We start from the raw sequence: 25,731 nt of genomic DNA on the forward strand, positions 1-25,731 counted from the left end.
TCCTTACTCTGACATACCGTCTAGTTTTCAAAAGTATTCCGGCAACCTATCAGGTATGTTGCTCCTCCAAGAGGGGCTGGAGGCTTAAGCAGGCCTAGAATAACACAGAAGGACACACAAGCCTCTCTGTCAAGTGGGGCTTTCACCTAACTGCAGTGTGATCTGGACCAGACCTTACTCATTTATTGATGAGAATGTCATGTTGGATGGAATCAAAAGCCTTTCCAGAGTCCATATAGATAATATCTATCTCTTTCTCTTTATCATCTTGGACTGTCACTCTGTCATAGGAGGAAATTAAATTGGTCAGACACAATTTGCTCTTTACAAAGCCCTGTTCTTTACTTCCTTATGCCCTTACAGGAGGCCAGTAATTGCTCACGTGCCCCAATAAAAAAAGTTAAGCTTGAATTGATGTGGTCTCCTTTTTGTTTCCTCTAAGTTTCGCTGAGGTAGACTAGCAATGAGAAGCCAAAAAGAAAGCATATAATTCTCATGCTTCAGCGGATATCTCTAGTATAACAACACTCAGGGAGGGAAAATATTATGATGGAATACAAGAGGGAGTTAACTCAACCTGAGACCTGAAGAGGAAAATGGTTAAAGATAGAGGACCAGAGAACTTCCAGGGTGACTTGCACAGCGGAACAGAAATGCTCATCTAGCCCACTCAGAAAGTTACACAGCCTTCTGCCGAGGATGTCGTAGGAGCTCTGGAGTAGATGTCATATACCAACTCCTGATTAACTGAGATCGGAATCAAGAGGCGTTCTTTCCACACGAGCTTTGAAATCCCATAGTACATATCAAAGCTGAACTGGAAATGTAAAGGACAGAACAGACCTCACTGTTTGTTGCAACTCTGTCGCTGTCACTGTATTGTGAGAGAAGCCACAGACAGTATGGTAGACAAATGGGAATGGCTGTGTCCCAGTAAAGCTTTATGTACAAACAGGTATCAGCTGGTTCTGGTCCATCAGCTGTTGTTTGCTGACCATCACCTGTTACATGTCCTAAGCCGAAGAAAACAAAGCATGCTGGTAAAGTTTAAGGACTGAAGGATTGCAGCGAGGGCTAAAAGGACCATTGTTCTTGATCTAATTTAAAAGAGATCTTTCTTTCTTTAGGGCCGCACCTGTGGCACATGGAGGTTCCCAGGCAAGGGGTCAGATCGGAGGTGCTGCTGCCAGCCTACACCACAGCCATGGCAATTCAGAATCTGAGCCACGTCTGCAACCTACATTGCAGCTCATGGCAAACACCAGATCCTTAACCCACTGAGTGAGGCCAGGGATCGAACCTGCATCCTCATGGATCCTAGTCAGGTTCATAACCTGCTAAGCCACAATGGGAACTTCTGAACCTTTTTTCTCACCAAATCTACTTCTTGTTGACATCCTCCCCAGTCCTAACTAGTGGTATATCGCTCACCTTCACAGAGGAGAGAGACTGGCAGGAACGCTCTCTTTTTACCAAAACCATGATGCACACAACAGACCACAGGCTAAAATCATTTAAATAGATGGGTTACTATTTCCATTCTGTAAAAAAAATGTGAAAACTGTCATGATTTTTCCCATTTTGGCCTTCTAACTGGTACTTAGTTCTTCTTCTATGTGCTTTGTTTAAATATTAGACAGGAAGGGTGTGTGTACACCTCAGCACTTTGACAATCCAGCGTCTTTGGCTACTATCAACTTCTGTAGATCTTTTATTACTGTTTCGCATTGTGGGGAATGAATGCATTTCTTTATCCCAAGTTCTTCCTGTCTGCCCTGTTCTTGGCATTAGTTCAAGTGTAAAATCATGAAGGCCAATAGTAACAAGCAGCCCTGCTTGCCCTTTCCTGCCAGAGAAGGGAGGATGCTGCATTATGTAGATTTTCTGCGCATGCTGAGAATTCCGACAGGGCACTTACGTGCCTTAAGTGACTGGAAATAAAGAGAAATCTTTCTGAGTGGAATGGACTGACTTTTTTATTCAGTTGTACCCGTTGTACTGACAGTATAGGACCAAATGTCCCACAAAGTCAAAAATATTTACTCTCTGTTTTTTTGCTGAAAAAGTCTGCTGACCCCTGTAGGACAGCTGTGTCATCAGTGAATATACATACTGCTACGGAGATGTGCGTCAGATAGGACACAAGCTAAATGTATCAAGAAGTGAAGGGAGGACAAGATATGACTTGCCACTTGTAAGAGGTAAGAAGCAGATAACATGGTAGGTTGTGAAGCCAGCAACAAAGATGAAGGCTTTGTCTCTAATCTATATAAGATACTGTTGGCAGGGGAGCATGCAGCTCTGCCTGGTGACACAGCGCTGAAGAATGAAATGAAGTGATGTTGCACAGACATTGCAAGATGTTGTTTTAACTAAAAATGACTGTGTTATAACTGTTTCTATTTAGCCAGTGCAGCTTCAGTCCTGTTAAGTGTATTTAAATCCCTTCAAGAGTGCTAGCAAAAAAATCTTGTATTGAAAACTGAATTATGAATATGAAAAATGTTGAGACACTGTTTTAAACTAGTGTCTCAGCTCTTAGCTCTAACTCATCTGGGCTTTTGGCGAATCCCAATTAACCTCTGACTCAGTCAATTCAGTGTACATTTAGGAAAATGAAGCTGAATGAGGAGTTCCTGTTGTGGCTCAGTGGTAACGAACCTGACTAGTATCCAATCCATAAGGATGTGGGTTCAATACTAGGCTTTGCTCAGTGGATTAAAGGATCTGGCGTTGCTGTGAGCTGTGGTGTAGGTTGCAGACATGGCTCGGATCCTGCATGGCTGTGGCTGTGGCTGCAGCTACAGCTCTGATTCGACCCCTAGCCTAGGAACTTCCATATGCCGTGGGTGCAGCCCTAAAAAGACAAAAAAAAAGAAAAGAAGCTGAATGAAACCTAGACATGAAGAAGGTCTTTTATTCTAAGAGATCAGATCTATCCCAAGGAAATTATCACAAACTAGTGAACGATGCCATGCTCCATGGATCATGAATGCCACATTTCTACTGGACCTTTAAATTATCTGCCATCAAATATTCAACATCAAACAGAACATGTCAGACTGTCAGATAAGACTGAATAGACAGTGTGTGTGTGTGTGTGTTTTTTTTTTAAGGAAAAGCAGGCTAAAACCATTATGAAGTTTCTGTAGACCAGCCAAGAACGTATGCGGGAAGAAAGAGTAGGAAATGTGGAGAGGATATTCAGGGCTCTCCCCTTCCCCAAAACACCAACCACTACCGAACCAGACTTGGGGAGAGGTTGAGAGCAGAAGGGGAAAAGGCAGATGAAGGGGGAAAGGCACATGGGAGGAGGAGCCCCTGCCGTGCAAAACTTTACAGCTACCGAAAGAGTAAGAAAACACCCCACCCTCTCTCTTTCCCACCCTTCTTCCTCTTCCCCCTCTCACTAAGCCTTGAGTTGAGCAAGATAAGCTACTTGGAGAGGAATAAACTATGATGTCACTGAACTCTTGTCTTTCCCACAGAACCTTCCCCAGCTGAGTCCCTCAAAGAGAGCACAGAAGTGGCGAAGTGCACAGGGCGTGGCAACCATGGCATAATTCAGCTTCTCAAAACAAAGCAAATCTTCACAGGCGCAGACATGCAGGCACGATAAAAACAGAGAAGGAAAGCCAGAAGGAAGGGAAGGAGAAAAGAAAGATCACATGCATTGCTCATTAATTCTCCAGATTATTTTCTCTACCTTCCAGTATGCTGGAGAACAAAACTGTTTCAAAGATCAACTCATAGCCTCTCTCCAAAGCAGAGTCTATGTACCATTCAAAGAAGTGACAAAAACTTACAGTTATAACTGATATGTGAGCTGATGGAAGCAGTCCGTGAGGAGTGTGATTGACCACACTGGCCACAAAGGCACACCAGTCTCCTCACTGGGTTCTCTAGCTCGCAGAGAGTCAGCCTAGCTAAGTAGGGGTTATTTGAATCCTCGGTTCACACTCCTTTTCCCGCTCCCAAATCTTCCCATACTTCCCAGTAATAGAGAAACAAAGGGGCCCTTGGCAGGTATCACCCATCATTGAAAGACAATTCTTGAGTTCCCATCATGGCCTGGCAGTTATCGAACCCAACTGGTATCCATGAGGACGTGGGCTCGATCCCTGGCCTCGCTCAGTGGGTTAAGGATCCAGCATTGGTATGAGCTGTGGCGTAGGCTGCAGACGTGGCTCAGATCTGGCTTTGCTGTGGCTTTGGTGTAGGCCAGCAGCTCCAGCTCCGATTCGACCCCTGGCCTGGGAACCTCCATATGCTGCGGGTGTGGTCCTAAAAAGACAATTCTGTCACTGCTGTTATGACATTCGGAGCACAGGGAAACCTCTCTAGAGATTATTATTATTTTCATTGTATTCTATTCTATTGTCTTTTTAGGGCCGCACCCATGGGGTCGAATTGGAGCTGCAGCTGCCAGCCTACACCAGAGCCACAGCAACTAAGCCACATCTGCAACCTACACCACAGCTCACGGCAACGCCAGATCCTTAACCCACGGAGCAAGGCCAGGGATAGAACCCGGGTCTTCACGGACACTAGTCTGGTTCGTTACCACTGAGCCACAATGGGAACTCCCTCTAGAGATTATTTTTAATCTTGACTAAAAGTCCTGATGAGCATAAAGTCCATGATGTGCTCTGAATCTTCTTCTTGATCCTCGTTTCAGATCCCTCCCCTTTTCCCCATCTCTTGTCCTTATTTGTATGTTCCTGCCATATTCCTCCTGTCACCAACTCACATTTATAGAAACTATATTTAAAATTGTGCGCATGGTTTCCAGAGCCATACTGGAAGATGCCACACACCCCACAGAAATACCAGTAACAGTACAAGGGACAAGTGCCTCTACTTATGCAACCTGCACTGTTACATCCGATAATTTACCTCTCCTTTTCCCTAAATCTTCACTACCCTTTACAGTCACAGAACTGCAGTGACACAGGATCACTGCATGGACAAGGAAAGATGATGTGTGTGCTGCAGCAGGCCCAGAAGAGAGGCTTGGGCACCCCATACGGAAGAAGGGTGCTAACCTGAATCACGTGAAAGAATAGTTTCTCTAAGACATCGCAGAAGAAATCACTAGGAACATTAGTGGGCTCCAGGTAAGAAGGGAAAAAAAAGCTTTGTTCTGGTTTTTGTCATCAAGCTATAATTTCTTTGCAAAATATCTTTTCCCAGTGGTTGATAGAGAATTGGGACTTCCAGCACCAGCCAGGATGGAATGAGCCAGTTTAGCCTATCTTTCTGTCTCACTGCAATTAGAAACTCTAATCGAAATACAAAAAGCACTACCACTACCTCTGAACAAAATACCACAGCAGGAGGAACTTGAAAAACAACTAGATAGGCAGTGCAATCACAGAGGCCTGAAGGCAGCGGGATAGCATTATTAAACTGTTGAAAGGGAAGAGCTCTATGCAGAATTCTATGCTCTATACGTTCAACCAAAATATCCCCCAGGAATGAAAGCAAAATAAAAAGACTGGCTTGGTTGTTGCTATGGCATGGATGCTATCCCTGGACTGGGAACTTCCACAAGCCATAGTCATGGCCAAAAAAAAAAAAAAAAAGTCACAATCAAGTGAAATCCCAAATGAAAGGAAAACCTACATTTACACAAAACCTATACATGACTGCTTAGAACAGTTATATTCATAATTTCCCCAAGTCAGAAACAAACCAAATGTTCTTCAACTGGGGAATGGACACACCAAAGAATGGAACATCCACACAAAGAAATACCAGTCAGCAATAAAAGGCAACAAATTATTGATACATGCAACCACATGGCATTTCAGATGCATTATGCTGTATGAAAGGAGTCGGGTTCAAAAGGATATACTGTATGATTCCCTTTATATGGTATCTGGAAAAATGAAAGCTATGGGGATCGCGTGATCACCAAGGGTTATGGGTGAGGGAAGGGCTTGACTATAAAAGGAGATCGACAAGCCATTTTTTTTGCAATTGTTGTATATCTTGAATGTGGTGGTAGTTACATGCCTCCATGCATTTGTTAGAACTCATAAAACTGTAATCACAAAAGTGAACTTTACTGTCAATTTTATATATTAAAAAACAAAATGAAAAAGGGAGAACTTGAAATCTTGATGCAGTTTTCCTAGGGAAACTTTTCGACAATTCAATTACCCAACTCCCTGTACTTACATATCTGTAAGCAGAAAACTGAATCTCCAATATAAGGACAAACAGTCAAGCTTTAACTGAAAACTTTGGGGGTTTTTGGTTTTGTTTTTTGTTTTTTTTTTTTTGGAAAACTTCATTATAAATAAAATCTATTTGGTTTTCAGATGTTTTGGGTGTAGTCCAAAAACTTTCAGAATAGAATAGTTTCAGAATAGATGTGGGAGCCGAGCCGCATCTTTGACCTACACCACAGCTCCCAGCAATGCGGGATCCTTAACCCCGTGAGCAAGGCCAAGGGTCAAACCTGCATCCTCATGGATACTAGTCAGATTCTTTAACTGCTGAGCCATGACAGGAACTCCTATATAGACATTTTTTTCTTTTTTAATTTTTTGTCTTTTTTTTTGCTATTTCTTTGGGCTGCTCCCGCAGCATATGGAGGTTCCCAGGCTAGGGGTCGAATTGGAGCTGTAGCCACCAGCCTACGCCAGAGCCACAGCAACTTGGGATCCGAGCCACGTCTGCAACCTACACCACAGCTCACGGCAACGCCGGATCATTAACCCACTGAGCAAGGGCAGGGACTGAACCCGCAACCTCATGGTTCCTAGTCGGATTCGTTAACCACTGCGCCATGACGGGAACTCCCTATATAGACATTTTTAATGCCCTATTACAAACATGATTATATGGACGATAACCATTTAGCGATATTTATTTCTGACTTGGTGTTTAAAATAAATAGACACTGTCATAGCTGTTGCCACACAAATACACAGTTATTAAGTCACTGCTACTGCTATTACTAGTAAGGGGAAAAAACAAAATCATGCAAATGAAGCATGGGCTCAGTCTTGCTTCTTCTAAGCAAGTTACCTAGCAAGTTGTTCTAATGCCTGCCATACTGGTTTATACTCTGTGGGGACTCGTAAAATAAAAATATTGGCATGTTAAAGATTAAACTTACCCTGTCAAAGAGTGCAAAAAGTTGTCTCAAGACATCTGAAACAGGCAACTTCAAATACTCTGCAAATTCTTCAATTCCAATTCTTCCTCCCTTGGAGGAACTTGCAATAGCAGCGTATTCATCCAAATGCTTACGAATCCCATCCCAATCTAACCTAAACACAGAGTTATAAAGACCCATGATTAGCTCTTTACAATCACACGGACATTTGTGAGCACCGTTTTATTCACTTGTCTGAGGGAAAAAATATATATATATATTTTTTGCTCTTTAGGGCTGCACTCACGGCACATGGAAGTTCCCAGGCTGGGGATCTAATGGGAGCTATAGCCGCCGCCAGCCTACACCACAGCCACAGCAATGTGGGATCCGAGCCATGTCTGCAACCTATACCACAGCTCATGGCAACACCGGATCCTTAACCCACTGAGCGAGGCCAAGGATCGAACCCTAAACCTCATGGTTACTAGTCTGATTCGTTTCTGCTGCACCATAATGGGGACTCTGGGGAAAAATATTTTAAATGTTACCTTTGAAAAGGAGAATACAATGAATTTTTTTTTTTGGCTCCACCTGCAGCATATGGAAGTTCTCTGGCCAGGATTGAATTTGAGCCGTAGCTATGACTGATACCACAGCTGCAGCCATGCCAGATCCTTAACCTACTGTGCCAGGCTGGGGATCAAACTTGCACCTTAACAGCAACCCAAACCACCATAGAAACAATACTTGTGGTGTCGGAAACTCCTTACAATGACTATTTTAAAGCACATATCGAACATGGATACAGGCTTATAATTTCTTAAATGATATTAGCATAACTGTAATTATCCTCAATATCTAAGGAAAAGAAAAGCAACTGAGAAGAGGAATGTGGTAGACTAATAAGTGACTCATGAGAAAAAAATAAGAAATCACATTTTACTGTAAATACTACTTAGTAAGTCAATAGTGTTTATTGAGTTGTTTAAAAAAAATACAGTGTTTGGAGTTCCTGCTGGCATTGTGAGTCAAGAATCCAACTGCAGTGGCTTGGGTTGCTGTGGAGGTTTGGGTTCAATCCCTGGCCCGGTGCAGTGGGTTGAGGGATACGGAGCCGATGCAGCTATGGTGTAGGTGTGACTCGGATTCAATCCCTGGCCTGAGAACTTACATATGCAGTGTGTGCAGCCACAAACAAAAAAACAAACCCAATCCTTGCTCTCAAGGAGTTTTCCAGCTGAAACTGAACTCATAGTTCACAAAATATTGTGATGGGGGATTCTTAGACTATATATACTTCCTCCAATATTAGTTTTAAAACACTGGAAAATAGGAGTTCCCGTCATGGCTCAGTGGAAATGAATCTGACTAGTATACATGAGAATGAAGGTTCAATCCCTGGCCTTGATCAGTGGGTTAGGGATCCCACATTTCTGTGAGCTGTGGTGTAGGTTGCAGATGTGGCTCAGATCCCTCGTTGCTGTGGCTGTGGTGTAGGCCGGTAGCCACATCTCTGATTTGACCCCTAGCCTGGGAAGCTCTGTATGCTGCAGGTGTGACTCTTAAAAAAAAAAAACTGGAACAACAACAATAACAACAACAAAAGACCAAAAAAAAAACAAACTGGAAAATATACTGTAGTTTATACCATATCCTATCTCTGTCTTATAGAATTAAAGAGGTGACAACACACATATCCAGTTTCTAATTAAAATGTTCAAATCTGTAAGAATATTTAAAATTATAAGATCCAAATATTGTTATCTAGAAGATATAAATAATATTTTCTATATCAGTTATCAAAATCGTATTTTTTAGTATTGAACTTTAATACAGGAACCAGTTCTGCAGCTCCCTCTTAGGAAGGAGGCCAAGGCCTATTGACCTAATCAGTTCTGCAGATCCCCGACAGAAATGAACTGTAATCAGTGAGGGATGTGGGAGTTACACTTCCTACCAGAAAGTTCGAAGGGAATGTTCTAGTCAGTTTAAACTAGATCATAAAATCACATTCAGGGATGGTCAGAATCACTGCTCTACAGGTCAATTCCTGCTTCACCTGAGAAGTCTGACCACCTCATGGCAGCACCATCTAATTAGGCCATGCTTCTTGTAAGAAGGTAGCAGGCCTGACCTCCTATCCGAGCCAATTCTGAGCCGGGGGTGGGGTGGGGGTGCGGGCGGGGGCAGGTCTGTGCTGACCCACATTCGCTATCTCCCATTTTCCTCCTGTGACCAACACACATATTTCTGAGTGGACTATTCTTGAAAAAACAAAATTAGATCAACTACATGGGAGATACATTCACACCCCTGGCTTTCTTAATAAACGCCAAGTAGGTTCCAGAGCTGAGCATTAATGAAACCAGAAAAAATAAACATTCAGGATCTCTTTTGGACACCTGTATGAAAGTATAGTGATTTTAAAATACGCTTACTTCAGTTTCCGGCTGATTTTGGTAAATTCCACCAACCCAGCTTCCATAGGCAATGTTAGCTGTCCCGCTGAAATCATTAATCTGCAGTCTTCATATGTGTGATCTGTCACTGGAATTCCCAGAGCTCTGAAAGTATTAAAAAGCAAACAAATCCAAAAGTTTAAAAAAAGTAATGATTTTTCATTAGGCCTGAGATGGTCAGCAAATGGGAAAGTATTTACTGCTTTTCCAATCAGTAGACATGTTTCTCTGTTGCGCAAGTTAATCTCCTTATGTCTACGTGGCCTGAGTTAATTTCCTTATGTCTATGTGCTTCTGTTAGCTGGTCATTATTGTTCTGCGTTTTAACTACAGTGACAGTACCAGTTGACTTCAGTTCATGGAAAATGCTGAGAAGACTCAGGCTCAAGTCGTAAGGAGTCTTTTACCAGCTGTGGACTTCGGGCGTGTAATCTAAGCCTCACTCTTCCCATCTGCACAGAGTAAGTACTTCCTCCACTCAGCTACTATAAGGGCCAACTAAGAACGCCTGTGGAGGTGCTTCTTATAAACAGATAAATGCCAGCTGTGCACATTATAAGTGAACAGTCTACCCAAATAGCTAGCCGTCTGTGCTCTTTCCTCTTTTACGATTGAAGATCGCCTTCTCCCTACAAAGCAACCCTCAAAAAATACTGAAGGAAACTGGTAATAAGCTCCTATTTCCTCCAAAGACTAACCACCTTCCATCCTCAAAGAGCACAACTCCCACTACCTCCCGCCTGCTCCATGATTGAGCAATAGTGAGCCAGATTTGGAAAACATATATATTAACAAAAATGTGAAAAGACACTGAGTGACAAGAAGAAAGGCTGTGCGGTACATAAAATAATTTCCTGCAGATCCTTCTTTCCGAAATTTTCATTCACACACTTTCAGTGACAATCACAAAAGGATGTCATCAACCGTTATTTGCTTTTGCGGAATCATGGCTAAGAACATTACATTTTCTTTTTTTTTCTTCTTTTTTTGGCCTTTTTGCCTTTTCTAGGGCCGCTCCCGTGGCATCTGGAGGTTCCCAGGCTAGGGGTCCAATCCCAGGCTAGGGGTCCAATCAGAGCTGTAGCCACCAGCCTACGCCAGAGCCACAGCAACACAGGATCTGAGCCGCACCTGTGACCTACAACAGCTCACGGCAACGCTGGATCCTTAACCCACTGAGCAAGGCCAGGGATCGAACCCGAAACCTCATGGTTCCTAGTCAGATTCATTAACCATGGAGCCACGATGGGAACTCCAGAACATTACATTTTCAATGAATGTAATATGAAGAAAAATTTTTTTCCTACCTCCAACTAGGTTGTTTTTGATTAATAGCCATTTTGGTATAAGAACATAGAATGAAAATAAAAATGAAAAACATTTTAGGAATCATAACAGCAAATAGTAGCATGTAATAGTTAGGAGCTTGGGCTTTGGGAACAGGAAATGTGGATTTGAGTCCCAGCCCAGAGACCCTCACTACCTGCCATGATCTCGAACAAACCAACCTTGCCTTCGGAGCCTCAGCTTCCCCACCTGCCTCAGAGCTGCTGTGATGACATTAGAGGATATAAAGAAGTGTAGTACTTGGTAGCACCACTAACTTACACTGACTTTGTTCTTTACCATTTTTCTTTCTTTCTTTTTTCTTTTTACAGCTGCACCTGTGGCACATGGAAGGTCTTGGGCTAAGGGTCACATCGGAGCTGTGGCTGCCGGCCTACATCACAGCCACAGCAACACGGGATCTGAGTCACATCTGTGACCTACACCAGAGCTTGTGGCAACGCCAGATCCTTAACCCACTTACCGAGGATTGAACCCACGTCCTCACAGACACAATGTCAGGTTCTAAGGTCAGGGTTCAAAGCAAATTTTGTAGCTGGTCTAGAAACCCAATAAATCAAGCACATGCAGGGAGCCCTAGTTTAAAAACTTTTTTGGCTAAACACACTGGGAACTCCTCTTTACCCTTTTCAAATGCTTTTATCTATACTTTCCTACTTGACTCTTGTAATAACCAAAGCCATGAGAAATGCTAGGAAAGGATTAGACGTCTCACTTTACACATGAGGAAAGGAGACTTTAGAAGGGGCTTGTCCAAGATTGTATGATTAACTGAGGTTTTTCTTACTTCTTATCCAAGGCCTTTCTCCCCCATGGCTCCAAATCTGAAAAAAGGCTGGCTAAACAAATCCTCCTCTGTTTTAAGGCTCATTTTGGAAAGTCAAAATATCTGATATAAGTTCTTTCATTTCCTAGTACTTACCTTCATTCTAACTTTTTTTTTTGTCTTTTTAGGGCCACAACCATGGCATATGGGGGTTCCCAAGCTAGGGGTTGAATGGGAGCTGTAGCTGCCGGCCTAGGCCACAGCTGCAGCATCATGGGATCCAGCCATGCCTGCGACCTCCATCACAGCTCATGGCAATGCCAAATCCTTAACCCACTGAGCGAGGCCAGGGATCAAACCTGCATCCTCATGGATGCTAGTCAGATTGGTTAACCACTGAGCTACAACGGGGACTCCTCCATCCTGACTTTTGAACATAGATTGATATGAAAACATAAGGGAAAGGGGGAAGAAAACAGTATCAGAGCAAATTTTGTAGCTGGTCTAGAAACCTGATAAATCAAGTCCCTGTAGGGACACCTAGTTAAAAAACTTTCTTGGCTAAACATTTAAACATTTATTCTTTTTTGAAAATAAAATTATTCTCCCAGGAAATATTACTATATATATTAGTATATAATATACATGTTATACATATTAATATATATAATCTTGCTTATGATGCTAAAGTCAGCTATGACACTAAATTAAAAGTTCTCATTGCATTTTTTTTGTTGTTTGTTTGTTTTTTTAGGGCCGCACCCACAGCACATGGAAGTTCCCAGGCTAGGGGTTGAACAGAGCTGCAGCAGCCGGCCTACACCACAGCCACAGCAACACGGTTTCCAAGCTCTGCGACCTACACCACAGCTCACAGCAACACGGTTTCTGAGCTCTGCGACCTACACCACAGCTCACAGCAACACCGGATCCCACTGAAAGAGGCCAGGGATTGAACATGCATCCCCATGGATACCAGTTAGGTTTGTTAACTGCTAAGCCATGATGGGAACTCCCTCTCATTGCATTTTTACTAAGCAAATGACCACTGCTGGCTTGTTAGCGCTAAACCTACGGCTGGGAATGACTGAGGGAGGTGGTGCACAGCTTGAGGGCTCTGAAGTCACCCAAGGTGGGAGAGGATACCACGCTCTTTCATTACAGGAGGAGAGGTGATTTATCTAATCAGAATAGTGGCCAGTTAAAACTCCCATAAGTGCAGGAAAATACCTGCCTTCTGTCTTTTGCAGTTGCTAAATCTTAAATTCATTGCCATCCCTTAATGAGGGTGACTTTCCCCCTTTTCTGTGTGTTTATTGCATTTCCTAGCAGACTTTGGTGCTATAATCACTTAATGCCTTTGAAACACTTGGTCTTGGTGGCTACACGGAAGCTGAGGGGATAGAAGCTGGGTCACTGCAGGAACCACTGAGACTAGCTTTTGCTTTGTCTGCTGGGACAGGCCAGCTTGGGAGAATCCACCCTTTGGAAGCCACTGGCTGGTTTCTTCTGGTTCTGTGCCCTCCCCGCTCCCCTTCTGGCAAAGGCACATCTCCATTAGTTTGGGGCTACATCTGGGAAAATATTTATAGATTGTTTTACTTACCACGTTCCTGGGTACATTATTTTTCCTTACCAAAATGAGTTGGGGAATGAAATTCTCAGAAAGAAACAAACAAACAAAAAAAAAACCTTCACAAAGATGTTAAATGCCAATAATTTAAAAGTTGTTTGCTGATTATAGTCACATATAGATACTTACTCTGCCATTAAATTCCGGACTCGACTGGCAAAAAGGACGGGGTCACTTCTCTCTTCATCATTTGGTACTTGAACAGGCATAAACTGGAAGACAAATGTACCTTTCCATTACAATCGTTAATCCTAAGATAAAGTAATTTATAAGCTATCTGTCATTATATGAAATCCCCTGCTCTTCTAGGGCACAGGTTAGATGACAGAATGAAAAGAACACTGTGTGTGGACTCAGGAGATCTGAATCCAAGCTCTGGGCCTCTCTGCGTGTTAACTAGTATGAACTTTAATTTTTCTAATTGTCCCTTCAATTCTAAAAAGAGGGCTATGGGAGTTCCCGTCGTGACTCAGCAGTAACGAATATGACTAGCATCCATGAGGACGCAGGTTCAATCCCTGGCCTCGGTCAGTGGGTTAAGGATCCAGTGTTGCTGTGAGCTGTGGTGTAGGTCACAGACTTGGCTTGGATCCTGCGTTGCTGTGGCTGTGGTGTAGGCCCGCAGCTACAGCTCCGATTCGACCCCTAGCCTGGGAACCTCCATATGCTGTGAGTGCGGCCCTAAAAAGACTAAATAAATAAATAAATATTTATTTAAGCAATGATGGTTGCGTGGAAATGGGCCATGAGATCTTGGCTCAGTCATTTAATCTTTGTGAACCCTGATTCCTATGACTAGAATTGGAAGGATTACTGAAATAATGCCTATAAAGCACCTAGCATGCTGCCTAGCTCATAGTTTTAATTCTGTAAACAGTATCTACCGGAAAGATTGTGTTTATCCTCAGAAAGTCAAGATCAAGCATTAGCTCTCCTGTAAAACATCTAATGACAATGAAGTCCTGTCCCAGAGGAGCCCTCCATGCAGTGGGGTAGAAATGTGTGACTCGGAGCTAAGTCCACAGATAAGGGTACCATCCACCACACCTACTGTGTGCTGGGTACCGTCTGTAAGGGGCTCTAAGCGATAAACTCTTCCACAATTCCTTGAGGCAAATTTTACCCTTTCTTTTGACAGGTAAAGAAAGTTGCTCCAAGAGGTTAAACAATATAGCTAAGGTCACACACAAGTGGCAGGGACACGATTTGAAAGAAAATCAAAGATCTGTATAAATAACACTACTTTTGGACTCACATCTTTTCAAGTCTTGTTAATCCTGTTTAAGAAACCTGTGGGCAATGGTGACTCAAAGATGAAGTTTAAGCAAGGGAGTGAAAAGACCAGGTTCACGTGTGTGTTTTTTTTTTTTTTTTTGGTTTGTTTCTGTTATTGTTTTTGGTTTTGGCTTTGGTTTTTTGGCTGCGCCAATGGCATGAGGAAGTTTCTGGACCAGGACCTGAGCAGGGACCAGCAATGACCTGAGCCACAGATGTGGCAATGCTAGATCCTTAACCCACTGAGCCACCAGGGAACTCCCAAGTTTTTGAGCAGTCACTTCAGTGGCAGAGAGTGGAGAAACCAAAGAGGAAGAGGCTCAGAGAAGCCCTGAGGGAGAAGCCAGGAGGCTACTGAATCCCCTGTGAGTGACAGAATGACCAGTAACAGAGGTGGGGGAAGTTCCCATTTTGGCAGAGTGGAAATGAATCTGCCTGTTATCCATGGGGATTCGGGTTCGATCCCTGGCCTCGCTCAGTGGGTCAGTGATCCGGTGTTGCCATGAGCTGTGTGCATAGAAGATGAGGCTCAGATTTTGTGTTGCTGTGGCTGTGGTGTAGGCCGGCAGCTGTAGCTCTGACTCAACCCCTAGCCTGGGAACTTCCACATGCCACAGGTGCATCCCTAAAAAGCAAAAAAAGAAAAGAAAAGAAAAGAAACAGAGGAAGGGAAGATGTAGAGGCCAGCACAGACCCAAGTGGCATTTTTAGGATAAAATGGACAGAAATCATAGGATAATGTGCTATATGTTATTTTCCTTCTCATATTTTCTTTCTTTCTCTCTCTCTCCCTCTTTCTTTCTTTCTTTCTTTCTTCCCTTCCTTCCCTTCCTTCCCTCCTTCCTTCCTTCCTTATCTTTTTAGGGCCGCAAATGAAAAAAGTGATCTCTAGGCGCCTTTCCCACCAGGCTTCTAAGTCTAGCTTTTCACTTAGTATCCAGTCATTCTTTAAGATGGAAAAATAAACTCAGCCACCAGAGGTCCCCATGCCACTTATATATCCAGAGCAACAGTCTTTGCAAATAAATATTTCTCAAAGTTCCCTGCAATCGGTTTGTAGTAAAATCTCTTAACAGTTGCTTAGGGTGAAACCCAAAGAAGGAAACAGTATGTTAAAGTCAATATTCACAGAATCGCTAACAAAATAATACAATCAATTAAAGTTTTACATTGTCATATAATTTTTCATTAAAAAAAGAACAAATGATCACTTAAAGTACACTTGATGCGTGAGTCATAAAAGTACATACTGAAAACCCTAAAAATAAATCGCCATTACACTGTTAACCAAACACAATACAATGAACTATGCGGTTTGGTTCTTTGTAGTACAGGAAATATTTTCCATAAAAAGATTTTTAATAACTCTCATACTGGCATGGCATTTTATTCTTGAGGAGAAAAATTCCACTGAGAGTTTGAAATAATTAAAAGCCTGGATTTGACACTTAACAGGTCTTGGGGGCCCCCATGCCTCCTGAGAAGCCATTCCGTGGAAATTCTAATAAAAAGTCACCCCTCCTTGGATAGGACCTTGCCCTCTGCAGCACATTTCTAGTTTGCACCAAGTCATTCAAGGCTCACCGCACAAACACATCTTGTATTTGGGAAGGAAGATCAGCCAGAGAAAGAGGAACACGATTGCCATGATCTATTACTGACCTCTAAATACCCCAGCGACCCCGGGGCCACGAGTTTTCCTTTCCATGTCTATCTCTTCTCATTATCCCCACATGATGTCCCAAGGTGACCCAAGGTGACCTTGCTGCCTCCAAATATAAAAATACTTTCTGTGTGTGTTTTGCAGAAGGTTTTCCTTTATTTTTCTAATCTGTGCAGGTGCGCCAAAATATGTGATCCTAATGCTGAGTCTACTCCTTGAATGTCTATGTGATGGGCAAGGAACAAATCCCCATCTTTTTTGGGGGAGGGGGGTGAAGGAGAAAAAAAAATAGCTTTTATTGCTTTACCGGGCAAAGGAGGACACAGCAGACTAATGCCTTAAAGACTGTGCCCCCTCTTTGGGGAAGAATTGCAGAGAGTTTTATAGTTTAAAAGGAGAAAAACAGGGTTCCAGATAAGGATCAGGATTGGGGCGAACACTTCTTTGGGGGAATCTTAATCATTGAAGCTGGAATCAGGAGATCTTGCCATGATCCTGGTGGGGGTCTTCTAGGTTATTGGCTGGAATAGTACCTGGTCTCTGGACTTACGGAGGTTCAGGTTCTCATGCCTCCGTACAGAAGGAATTCGGAGAGAGACCAAGTGATAGGCAAGAAATAGAGTTATTAAGAGAGGATGCTTGTGAGAGTTCCCGTCGTGGCTCAGTGGTTAACGAATCCGACTAGGAACCATGAGGTTGCAGGTTCGATCCCTGGCCTTGCTCCGTGGGTTAAGGATCTGGTGGTGCTGTGAGCTGTGGTGCAGGTTGCAGATGCGGCTTGGATCCTGCAGTGCTGTGTCTCTGGCGTAGGCCCTTTGGCTACAGCTCCGATTCGACCCCTAGCCTGGGAACCTCCATAAGCCATGGAAGCGGTCCAAGAAATGGCAAAAAGACAAAAAAAAAAAGACAAAAGAGAGAGGATGCTTGTGAGAGATGCAAGCGGGCAGGCAAGGAGGCTCTGCTTTGAAAGCCATTTTTGTTTGTGAAGTTATTGAACTAAAGGTATATTCTTTTCTTTGCCAGAAAATATCCAAACCAGTCTGAAAACTGGTTGGATAATGCAGATATTGCAACTGAAAAGAGAGAAAGCAAGCCATGACAGGGAAAGGAAATGTGGTAACAGTGGTCAGGGCAAAAACATGAGGCATTTGCATACCTCTGTTGTAACTCAGTTTGACCACGGACACGTGTGCTAGACAAAAAAATGTATAGTTCTACTGCATTTCTACATCTTTTGCCAGATCTTGTCTTAGCTGAAGAGGGAAATTTAGAGGAAGGAACAGCATATATGCATAAATAATATCTTCTGAATTTGCAGAGGAGATAGTACGGCTGTTTTCAGTGTGGATTTTCTTGTTCTTTTGTTTGTTTAGAGAAAGAAAACAGAGCTAGCTATATGAGCAGCTATTCAAGAAGGAAGAGCAGGAGTTCCCTTTGTGGCTCAGTGGTTAATGAACCCGACTAGGATCCATGAAGATGCACGTTCAATCCCTAACCTCGATTGGTGGGTCAGGGATCTGGCATGGCCATGAGTTGTGGTGTAGGTTGCAGATGCGGCTTGGATCTGGCGTTGCTGTGGCTGTGGCTGGCAGCTGCAGCTCCAAATCGACCCCTAGCCTGGGAACTTCCATATGCCACAGGTATGGCCTTAAAAGAAGAAAAAAAAGAAGAAGGGAGAGCAGTGCTCAGTCAGAGTACTTAGAAATAATAAGATATTTCTTTCCAACAGGGTTCCCCAAAACATAGTCTATGGAACACTGGTTCTAGGAGGTATCTAGAGAAAAAGGGGTTCAGTGCTCAAACATTTCAAAGGCACAGAGAAGCCTTGAGAAAAGAAATCTGATCGTTTTGTTCACCCTGGTACTTCCTAAACTTATTAGGATACAGATTAGTCTTTTTTCTTTAGAAACACTTAAGTATGTTCCAAGATTTAGTGTTTTCAGGTCACACTGAGAGAGACTGAGCTGGTTTTAAAAGTAGGGAAGTAGGGCATATAATTAACAAACAGGAATTTTCAAGGCAGGCAGACAACCTGCAAGTTTTAAGAAAAAATTCACTGAAGTTAAACTTAATTTGAAATATAATTTCCCCTCCTACATCATTTGGTATTGCTGACAATGTCTAAATGGCTGAACAACCAAGCCATCGAATAAGTAAAACAGGATTCGTCAGTCCTGTTACTTGGAGCCCTGGCCCTGACTCAGGATTTGCATACATATGCAAACTTAAGGTTTTCATGACCAAACCCATGGAAGCCATTGGAAAATCCAGGCAAGAGTCTGGAGAACCACTATTCTGACCCTCTCTCTTCAGAGGCTACCCTCGGGTCTATCACCGAAGCCAGCGAGGCTCTGAATGCAGGGGTCCATTATTCCATGTCATTCTTAGAACTAAGCAGAATACTCAGCCTTTGGAGTCTTACTTACATCTGGGCAGAATTTTCAGAACATTTCTAAAGACTCCCCCGCTCCCTCCGCCTGCCACTGTAACTCAAACGGAAAATCTTGTTTCATGATCAACGCTAGGAGTTGCCTCCTGGGTTCTTAGGATATGGATTCCTCAGGCTTTCCATGTCCGGACTCTTCCAAAGGTGAGGGTTTCTGACCCTGTGCCTCTTCCACAACCCAGGGCAGCCCCCCTCAGCTTTCAGAGAACAGACTGCAAGAAGCTGGGGGCTCCACCAGCGGCGGGAGCTCTGTAGGTCAGGATGTGCTGGCACTTGGCAGCGTCAGCATTTAAAGGAAAAAAAGGATAAGAACAGGTGATGCAAATCTGGCCGGCCAGGGTGGTGACAGGTTGGAAAGTCTCGGAAGGGAGGTAATGCGTGTTTCCTAACACAATTCTAAGGGCTTGCTCGGACACACTGGGTTTAAATACACAATTTGCAAAGGAGTGGGGCTTATTTTCAAGGTGGCTGGCTTCGCTCCCAACTTTCCCACGTCTAGGCTCTCTAGACTGAAAGTTCACCATGAAAGGAAAGGTCAGCTGTTAGGTTCCCAGGCTATATTTTGAACTACTTACCTCAACTTCCACCTTTGTGAAAGGCTGGCACCAAGTCAGCACACAAAGCTGAATGCTGAAGAGAAAAAAGAGAAGGCTGGCTTTATGGGGTAAGACTAGTACCACTTAACATTACTCAACAATCCTTTCTTTACACACAAGCAACCCTGGGTCGCATTTCGTATGTATTTTGCATTTATAAATGCCACCTGCAGCTATAACGCTTCTTGGGCCTAGAGAACTATTCTAGACATTCAAAAGTTAAATTGCCAACCACAATACCACGTATGTATGTGTGAGTCAGAGCTGCAGCTCGGCAGGCAAAACCCCAAATTTGAAGTCTCCTGGACAACTCAGACTCATAGGCCTTTTGTCCCTAGAGAAAGTACTCAAGGTCACTTTTTTTTTTTTTTTTTTTAGGGCTGCACCCACGGCATATGGAAGTTCCCAGCCCAGGGCTCAAATTGGAGCTACAGGTGCCAGCGTATGCCACAGCCACAGCAACGTGGGATCCGAGTCTCGTCTGCAACCTACACCACAGCTCACTGCAATGCTGGACCCCCAACCCACTGGGCAAGGCCAGGGACCAAACTGGCATCCTCATGGATACTAGTGGGTTTGCAACCCGCTGAGCAGCAACAGGAACTCCACATCTTAAGGTACATTGGTATGTTTATAGAAAAGCTCCCAAGTAGAACATTATATTACTAACTTCTTTTCTAATATTAAAAAAAAAAAAATCAGAGTTCCTGCTGTGGTGCAGTGGGTTAGGAACTTGACTGCAGTGGCTTGGGTCATTGCAGAGGTGTGGGTTTGATCCCTGGCCTGGCACAGTGGGATAAAGGGTCTGGTGTTGCTTCAGGCATAGGTTGCAGCTGTGGCTTGGATTTAGTCCCTGGCCTGGGAACTTCATGTGCTGTGGGTTCGGCCATAAAATTAAAAAATAAGTAAATAAATTTTTAAAAAATTTAAAAAAATCAGAGGGCCTTTTCTTAAAAGCAGAAATTTTATGGAGTTCCATTGTGGCTCAGTGGGTTGTCACTGCTGGGGCTCTGATTACAGCAATGGCTCAGGTTTGATCCCTGGCCTAGAAACCTAGATTAACTCAACCACTCTATTTACCCTGATCTCCTATCCAGAAATGCCTCCTACGGACCTTCATATCCACCTGGCCCGCTGCAAAACCAAAAAAAGTCACAGTGAACCCAAAGTCACTACTCTAGGAGGGCTTAACTTGTAAAGGCCCCAAGGATGACATACCTCAGGAAATATGATATGTTATAAATAAGTGCTTTTAGGCACTTTGTTTTTGGCTGTACCCAAGGCACGTGGAAGTTCCCAGGCCAGGGACTGAACCCACGTTGCAGTCATGACCTGTGCCACAGCTGCAACGATGTGATCCTTAACCCACTGTGACATATGGGAACTTCCACAGGCACTTTTTTTTTTTTAAGATGCTCTTATACTACTCATTTCTCCTAATTTTCCCGTGCATAAAAGCTGAAAACCAAGAGTTCCGAATCAAAAGTGTCAGGAAAAATGTATTCTAGTCAAGGGAATGAACGGATTTCCTGGAGAGTTGATGATAACATAATGTCTCGCTATCCTTTACGATTCATGTTCCTCGTTTTTGGTGTTGCTTACTTAACTTTACCACCAAGGATTAGCATGACTGGAATACAAACATCTCACACGTGTCAGTGTTTATTAACACATATAATTGGTCCATCAGTTACCTATTCTAATTTAAATGTATTACTTCAAAGCAATTTATATACACAAATAAATGGAGAAAATAAGTATGTTGCAGCAAAAAAAAAAAAAAAAAGTATCTCGGGAGTTCCCGTCGTGGTGCAGTGGTTAACGAATCCGACTAGGAACCATGAGGTTGCGGGTTCGGTCCCTGCCCTTGCTCAGTGGGTTAACGATCCGGCGTTGCCGTGAGCTGTGGTGTAGGTTGCAGACGCGGCTCGGATCCCGCATTGCCGTGCCTGTGGCGTAGGCTGGTGGCTACAGCTCTAATTCAACCCCTAGCCTGGGAACCTCCATATGCCGAGGTAGCAGCCCAAGAAATAGCCAAAAAAAAAAAAGACAAAAAAAAAGTATCTAAGCTTCAGAAGTTGTTTGTTTGAAGGCAAAGGATTTCATTTAAATATTTCCAAGTGGCTGTCACCTATCCGTCAGCAATGACATCTGAGCTCTGTGTGTAACAGCAGCAAAAGGCATTACTGCCTAAGCCCTGGGAAAGTCCTCAAATCCAAAATGTAAACAGGCTGTCTTTTTTTTTTTTTTTTTTTTGAAAATTTGGGGAAGGTTTATTGCTTTTTTTTTCCTCTTCTGCAGCCCAAAGCCAGCTGGCTTCCTTGAGGCCAGCATCGAGGGATGCCAGTACTCTACACAGGGGACAGCAGCCCAAATGAGGCACTTATGCAGTTTTTTTTTTTTTGGCTGTGCTCGCAGCATATGGAAGTTGCTGGGCCAGGGATCGAATGCGTACCACAGCAGCACCCCATGCTGCTGCAGTGACAACTCTGGATCCTTAATCTACTGCACCGCAAGGGAACTCCCAGGCTCTGGCTTACAGAGGGGAACTAAACAAAAGAGCTTCTTGAGAGAAAGGAAGACTCTGCTCTTTTCAAAAGACCTATTTCACTTCAGCTAGCTTAAGAGTGAAGTTGTATTCCTCTCCTCTCTTAAATGTTTATAGAAATTGCTGATCCCTAGACTTTTAAAGTCCAAGAATGGAACCGAAAGTTGGTAAACTATTTCCTCAGCTCGAACCAGACACATCGCAGCTATTTTAGGCCATAAGACTATGGCTCTGTAAAATAACAATGAAGACACTAGATAATGCTAAATCTGCAATGGAAACGAAGCTACAAAATTCAAGCTAAGTAGGATGCAAATGAGATCACCGGAATGTTTCTTAGGGATTAGTAGATAAGTATTAGAGACCTATTAGAACAAGACAGACACCTAGAATTCTGCACATGGGAAACACTGGGGGTTAATGGGCAAGACAACAATCTCTCTACAGAGACATAACAACTGTAATATTTAAGGATCTGACTAGAAAGCCTTACTTCTACAAAAATAAGGTATAAAAAAAGCCAGAAAAATAGAATAGGGAGTTCCTGTCATGGCACAGTGGAAATGAATCTGACTAGTATCCATAAGGTCGCGGGTTGAACCCTGGCCTCACTCAGTGGGTTAAGGATCCGGCATTGCCGCGAGCTGTGGTGTAGTTTGCAGACATGGCTCAGATCTCAAGTGGCTGTGGCTGTGGCTGTGGCGTAGGCTGGCAGCTATAGCTCTGATACGACCCCTAACCTGGGAACATCCATATGCTGAAAGTGCGACCCTAAAAAGCAAAACAAACAAACAAAAAACAGAATGCATTCCTTTTCTTCACTAGAATAAAATTTATATAAACTATTAACAACATAACGGACTCACAATGTATATCCTTGCCATGTCCAAGTCACAGTATCCTATAATAACAGCAGAATTGAAACTGTTAGTTCGAGAAAAAATATCAAATTAAACAGAAAATCTTATTTTGAAATTAGTATTCATATACTCTCTTTCTGAAATAAAAGCACTATGTTGAAAAGTAAAACAACCATATTAATATCATTACCCAACAGTCAACTGATCTATAAAGTCTTGGATTATATATCTACATAGCAAAGACCTATCTCCCATATGTAACCACCTATCTTTTTATGGAATTAAGTTGTTCTGAGTTTTTTAAAAAGCTATTGTCCATGCCTACTATTTTTCTCCTAATATGAACATATTTGGAAAATTAATTGGCTTACAAAAGCCAGAATACATCAGTTCTTAAAAAGGTGGGGGGAGGTATTTGGGGAAAAAGATTAAATTAGTGAATTAGTGTAAAGTGAGAGTCTGAATAAATGACAAGTGCAAACCCATATGCAGAAGCACAATGAGTATGTTTGAGAGATTTTAATGTTTTAAAACTATAATGGCCCAAAGCTGAAAAAGCAGCCACTGACAGAAAGTTGATCAAGAATTCTTAATCTTGGAGTTCCCATCATGGCCCAGTGGTTAACGAATCCAACTAAGAACCATGAGGTTGCGGGTTCGATCCCTGGTCTTGCTCATTGGGTTAAGGATCCAGCGTTGCCGTCAGCTGTGGTGAAGGTCACAGACGCGGCTCGGATCCCACATTGCTGTGGCTCTGACGTAGGCTGGCAGCTACAGCTCCGATTTGACCCCTAGCCTGGGAACCTCCATATGCCGAGGGAGCGGCCCTAGAAAAGCCAAAAGAAAAAAAAAAATGACATCCTGTCATTTTATGTAAATTCTCCAGTAAAGAATGCTTCTCTCAGAAACAAAACATCCCTCCCTTTGCCAAAAAACTCCACTTCCTTTAGGAAAATGATGACAAAAATCAAACCCCAATGGTATTAATACACCTCATTGGAGCAGAAGACTATTTCCTGAGCCCACACGGACTTTATATAGGATGTTAGGTTCTTTTCAGATGTTTTCTCATTTAAGTTACTAGCCAAGCATCACACAGCTACTAAGTACTAAGTCAGTAATTAAACACCAAGCAAGCCTCTGACAAATTTATCCTACTACTTCCATCCTTCTCCACTAGTAATGACCACTGAAATCAAGAGACGTTTCCTTCAAGGCTTAATGAAAATCACAAATTTATGAGTTTTCTCATGTCCACTCTAAGAGACCCTGAACCAGAGGCTTAATTGTATCATCACAGTGACAACAGAGTAGAAGCTAAAATATCTTCCTGCAGATCTGACATTGCCACAGCTGTGGCTTGGATTCGATCCCTGGCATGGGAACATCCATATGCCATGAATGTGGCCAATAAATAAATTAATAAATTGATTAATATATCTTCCTGCAGCTCAGTAATGGCAAAAGTAATATGAAAACTTGGTATCACCCAGTATGTGCCTATCTTGCAAATTTTTAAAAACTAAATGTGGCAGGAGAATGAGTCTACCCACATGCTTCCACCATTTATTTATTTATTCAATCAAAAGAGATTCTAGAGAATTTGTGCTCTTTGGGATGTTGAGGTTCTTCCCACAGTAAAATATGCTTACCAGCTTGTTTGGGTATCTGAGGAGAATTGGTTGCACTGGAACTCCTGGAATGAAGGCTCCTATAACCACATATTGAAATATTAACAACAGGATCTTTATATGAATACAAGTTTTTAAGTTAAAAACTAATAACAAATGTTATAAATGTACTAAATATTTTAAGACTACACATAAACTATTTGCTGTTGATAAATCTCTAGCATTGATCAAAGAGAGAGATTTTTTAAATTCATAATTATATAAGCAAAATATCAAATGTTATGCCTAAGTCACTTAAAGTATTACTTATATCTCCATTTGTCTTCATTTTCCAAATACCTAGTATTCGACAGGATTAAAATTAAAAAAAGCAAAAATAAAGAGAGGAAAATCTAGATGAAACCAAATGCTTAAACCACGAACTACCACACTTGCTAGAAGTGAGTTCTAAGTTTGGCTTGGATCATTCTACCAGCCAATACAAAAACATTTTAAAGCATTACTAATTAGTATAAAATGATTTATGAAATTACAAATACTATAAAATTGACCACTTCATTTTATATATATATATTTTTTTGTTTGTTTGTTTGTTTTTCTTTTTAGACCCACACCCATGGCATATGGAAGTTCCCAGGCTAGGGGTCAGATCAGAGCTCTAGCCACAGGCCTACACCACAGCCACAGCAACATGGGATCTGAGCTGCGTCTGTGACCTACACCACAGCTCACGGCAACGCCAGATCCTTAACCCACTGAGCGAGGTCAGAGATCGAACCCGAAACCTCATGGCTCCTAGTTGGATTCGTTTCCGCTGTGCCATGACGGGAATTCTGGGAACTCCTTCATAATATTTTTAACAGGAGTGAACCTTAGAAGGAATTGAAAGCTTTATAACGATAGTTGAAATAGGTTTTCTAACTTGATGACACTGGAACCCCAAGTCTCTGAGAGGGTCACCACTGGAGGAACAGAAAAATGTGCCAGTGGTGTCTGCTCAGACAGACAGACAGACATACACACACACACACACAAAACGAAGAAAGGGATATGATAACAAAAGGGAAAGTAAAGGAGTTCTGTGGATTCACAACATTAAAAACGTTTTATAGGAAAAGAGGAAATGCTCAGAGGAAACTAACAAGTTATTTTATATATTTATTACCAATTATTTGAGAAATCTTCCATTCTATTTTGTTACAATACATAATTTAATTGATCTCACCTGGTTTAAAAGTAATCAAACAGGAGCGATTAGTACAAGTTCCTTCTGGGAAAACTAATATCTTGGGAGAAAAGGAATAGATTTAATATTTCAGTCTTTACATGCTTTCTTACGACGTCACAGTTGCCAGTTTTTACAAAGCAAAAATAAAACAGGCTAACACTTGATTCT

The 25,731-nt window shown here is 42.5% G+C and overlaps 1 protein-coding gene across 1 annotated transcript in view; it reads right to left on the reverse strand.

Moving 5' to 3' along the window:
* LPCAT2 (lysophosphatidylcholine acyltransferase 2) overlaps positions 1–25,731 on the reverse strand; it is a 57,090-nt gene that overhangs the window by 17,901 nt on the left and 13,458 nt on the right. The window contains exons 5-11 of the mRNA XM_047790076.1: positions 25,561–25,621; positions 24,357–24,415; positions 22,711–22,745; positions 19,276–19,330; positions 13,446–13,528; positions 9,550–9,675; positions 7,130–7,283 (exon numbers count right to left, since the gene is read on the reverse strand). Of these exons, the coding sequence (XP_047646032.1) occupies positions 7,130–7,283; positions 9,550–9,675; positions 13,446–13,528; positions 19,276–19,330; positions 22,711–22,745; positions 24,357–24,415; positions 25,561–25,621 (573 nt within the window). The remainder of the gene's footprint in view (positions 1–7,129; positions 7,284–9,549; positions 9,676–13,445; positions 13,529–19,275; positions 19,331–22,710; positions 22,746–24,356; positions 24,416–25,560; positions 25,622–25,731) is intronic.

Source organism: Phacochoerus africanus, chromosome 8, assembly GCF_016906955.1.
Source record: "Phacochoerus africanus isolate WHEZ1 chromosome 8, ROS_Pafr_v1, whole genome shotgun sequence".
Classification (NCBI taxonomy): domain Eukaryota; kingdom Metazoa; phylum Chordata; class Mammalia; order Artiodactyla; family Suidae; genus Phacochoerus; species Phacochoerus africanus.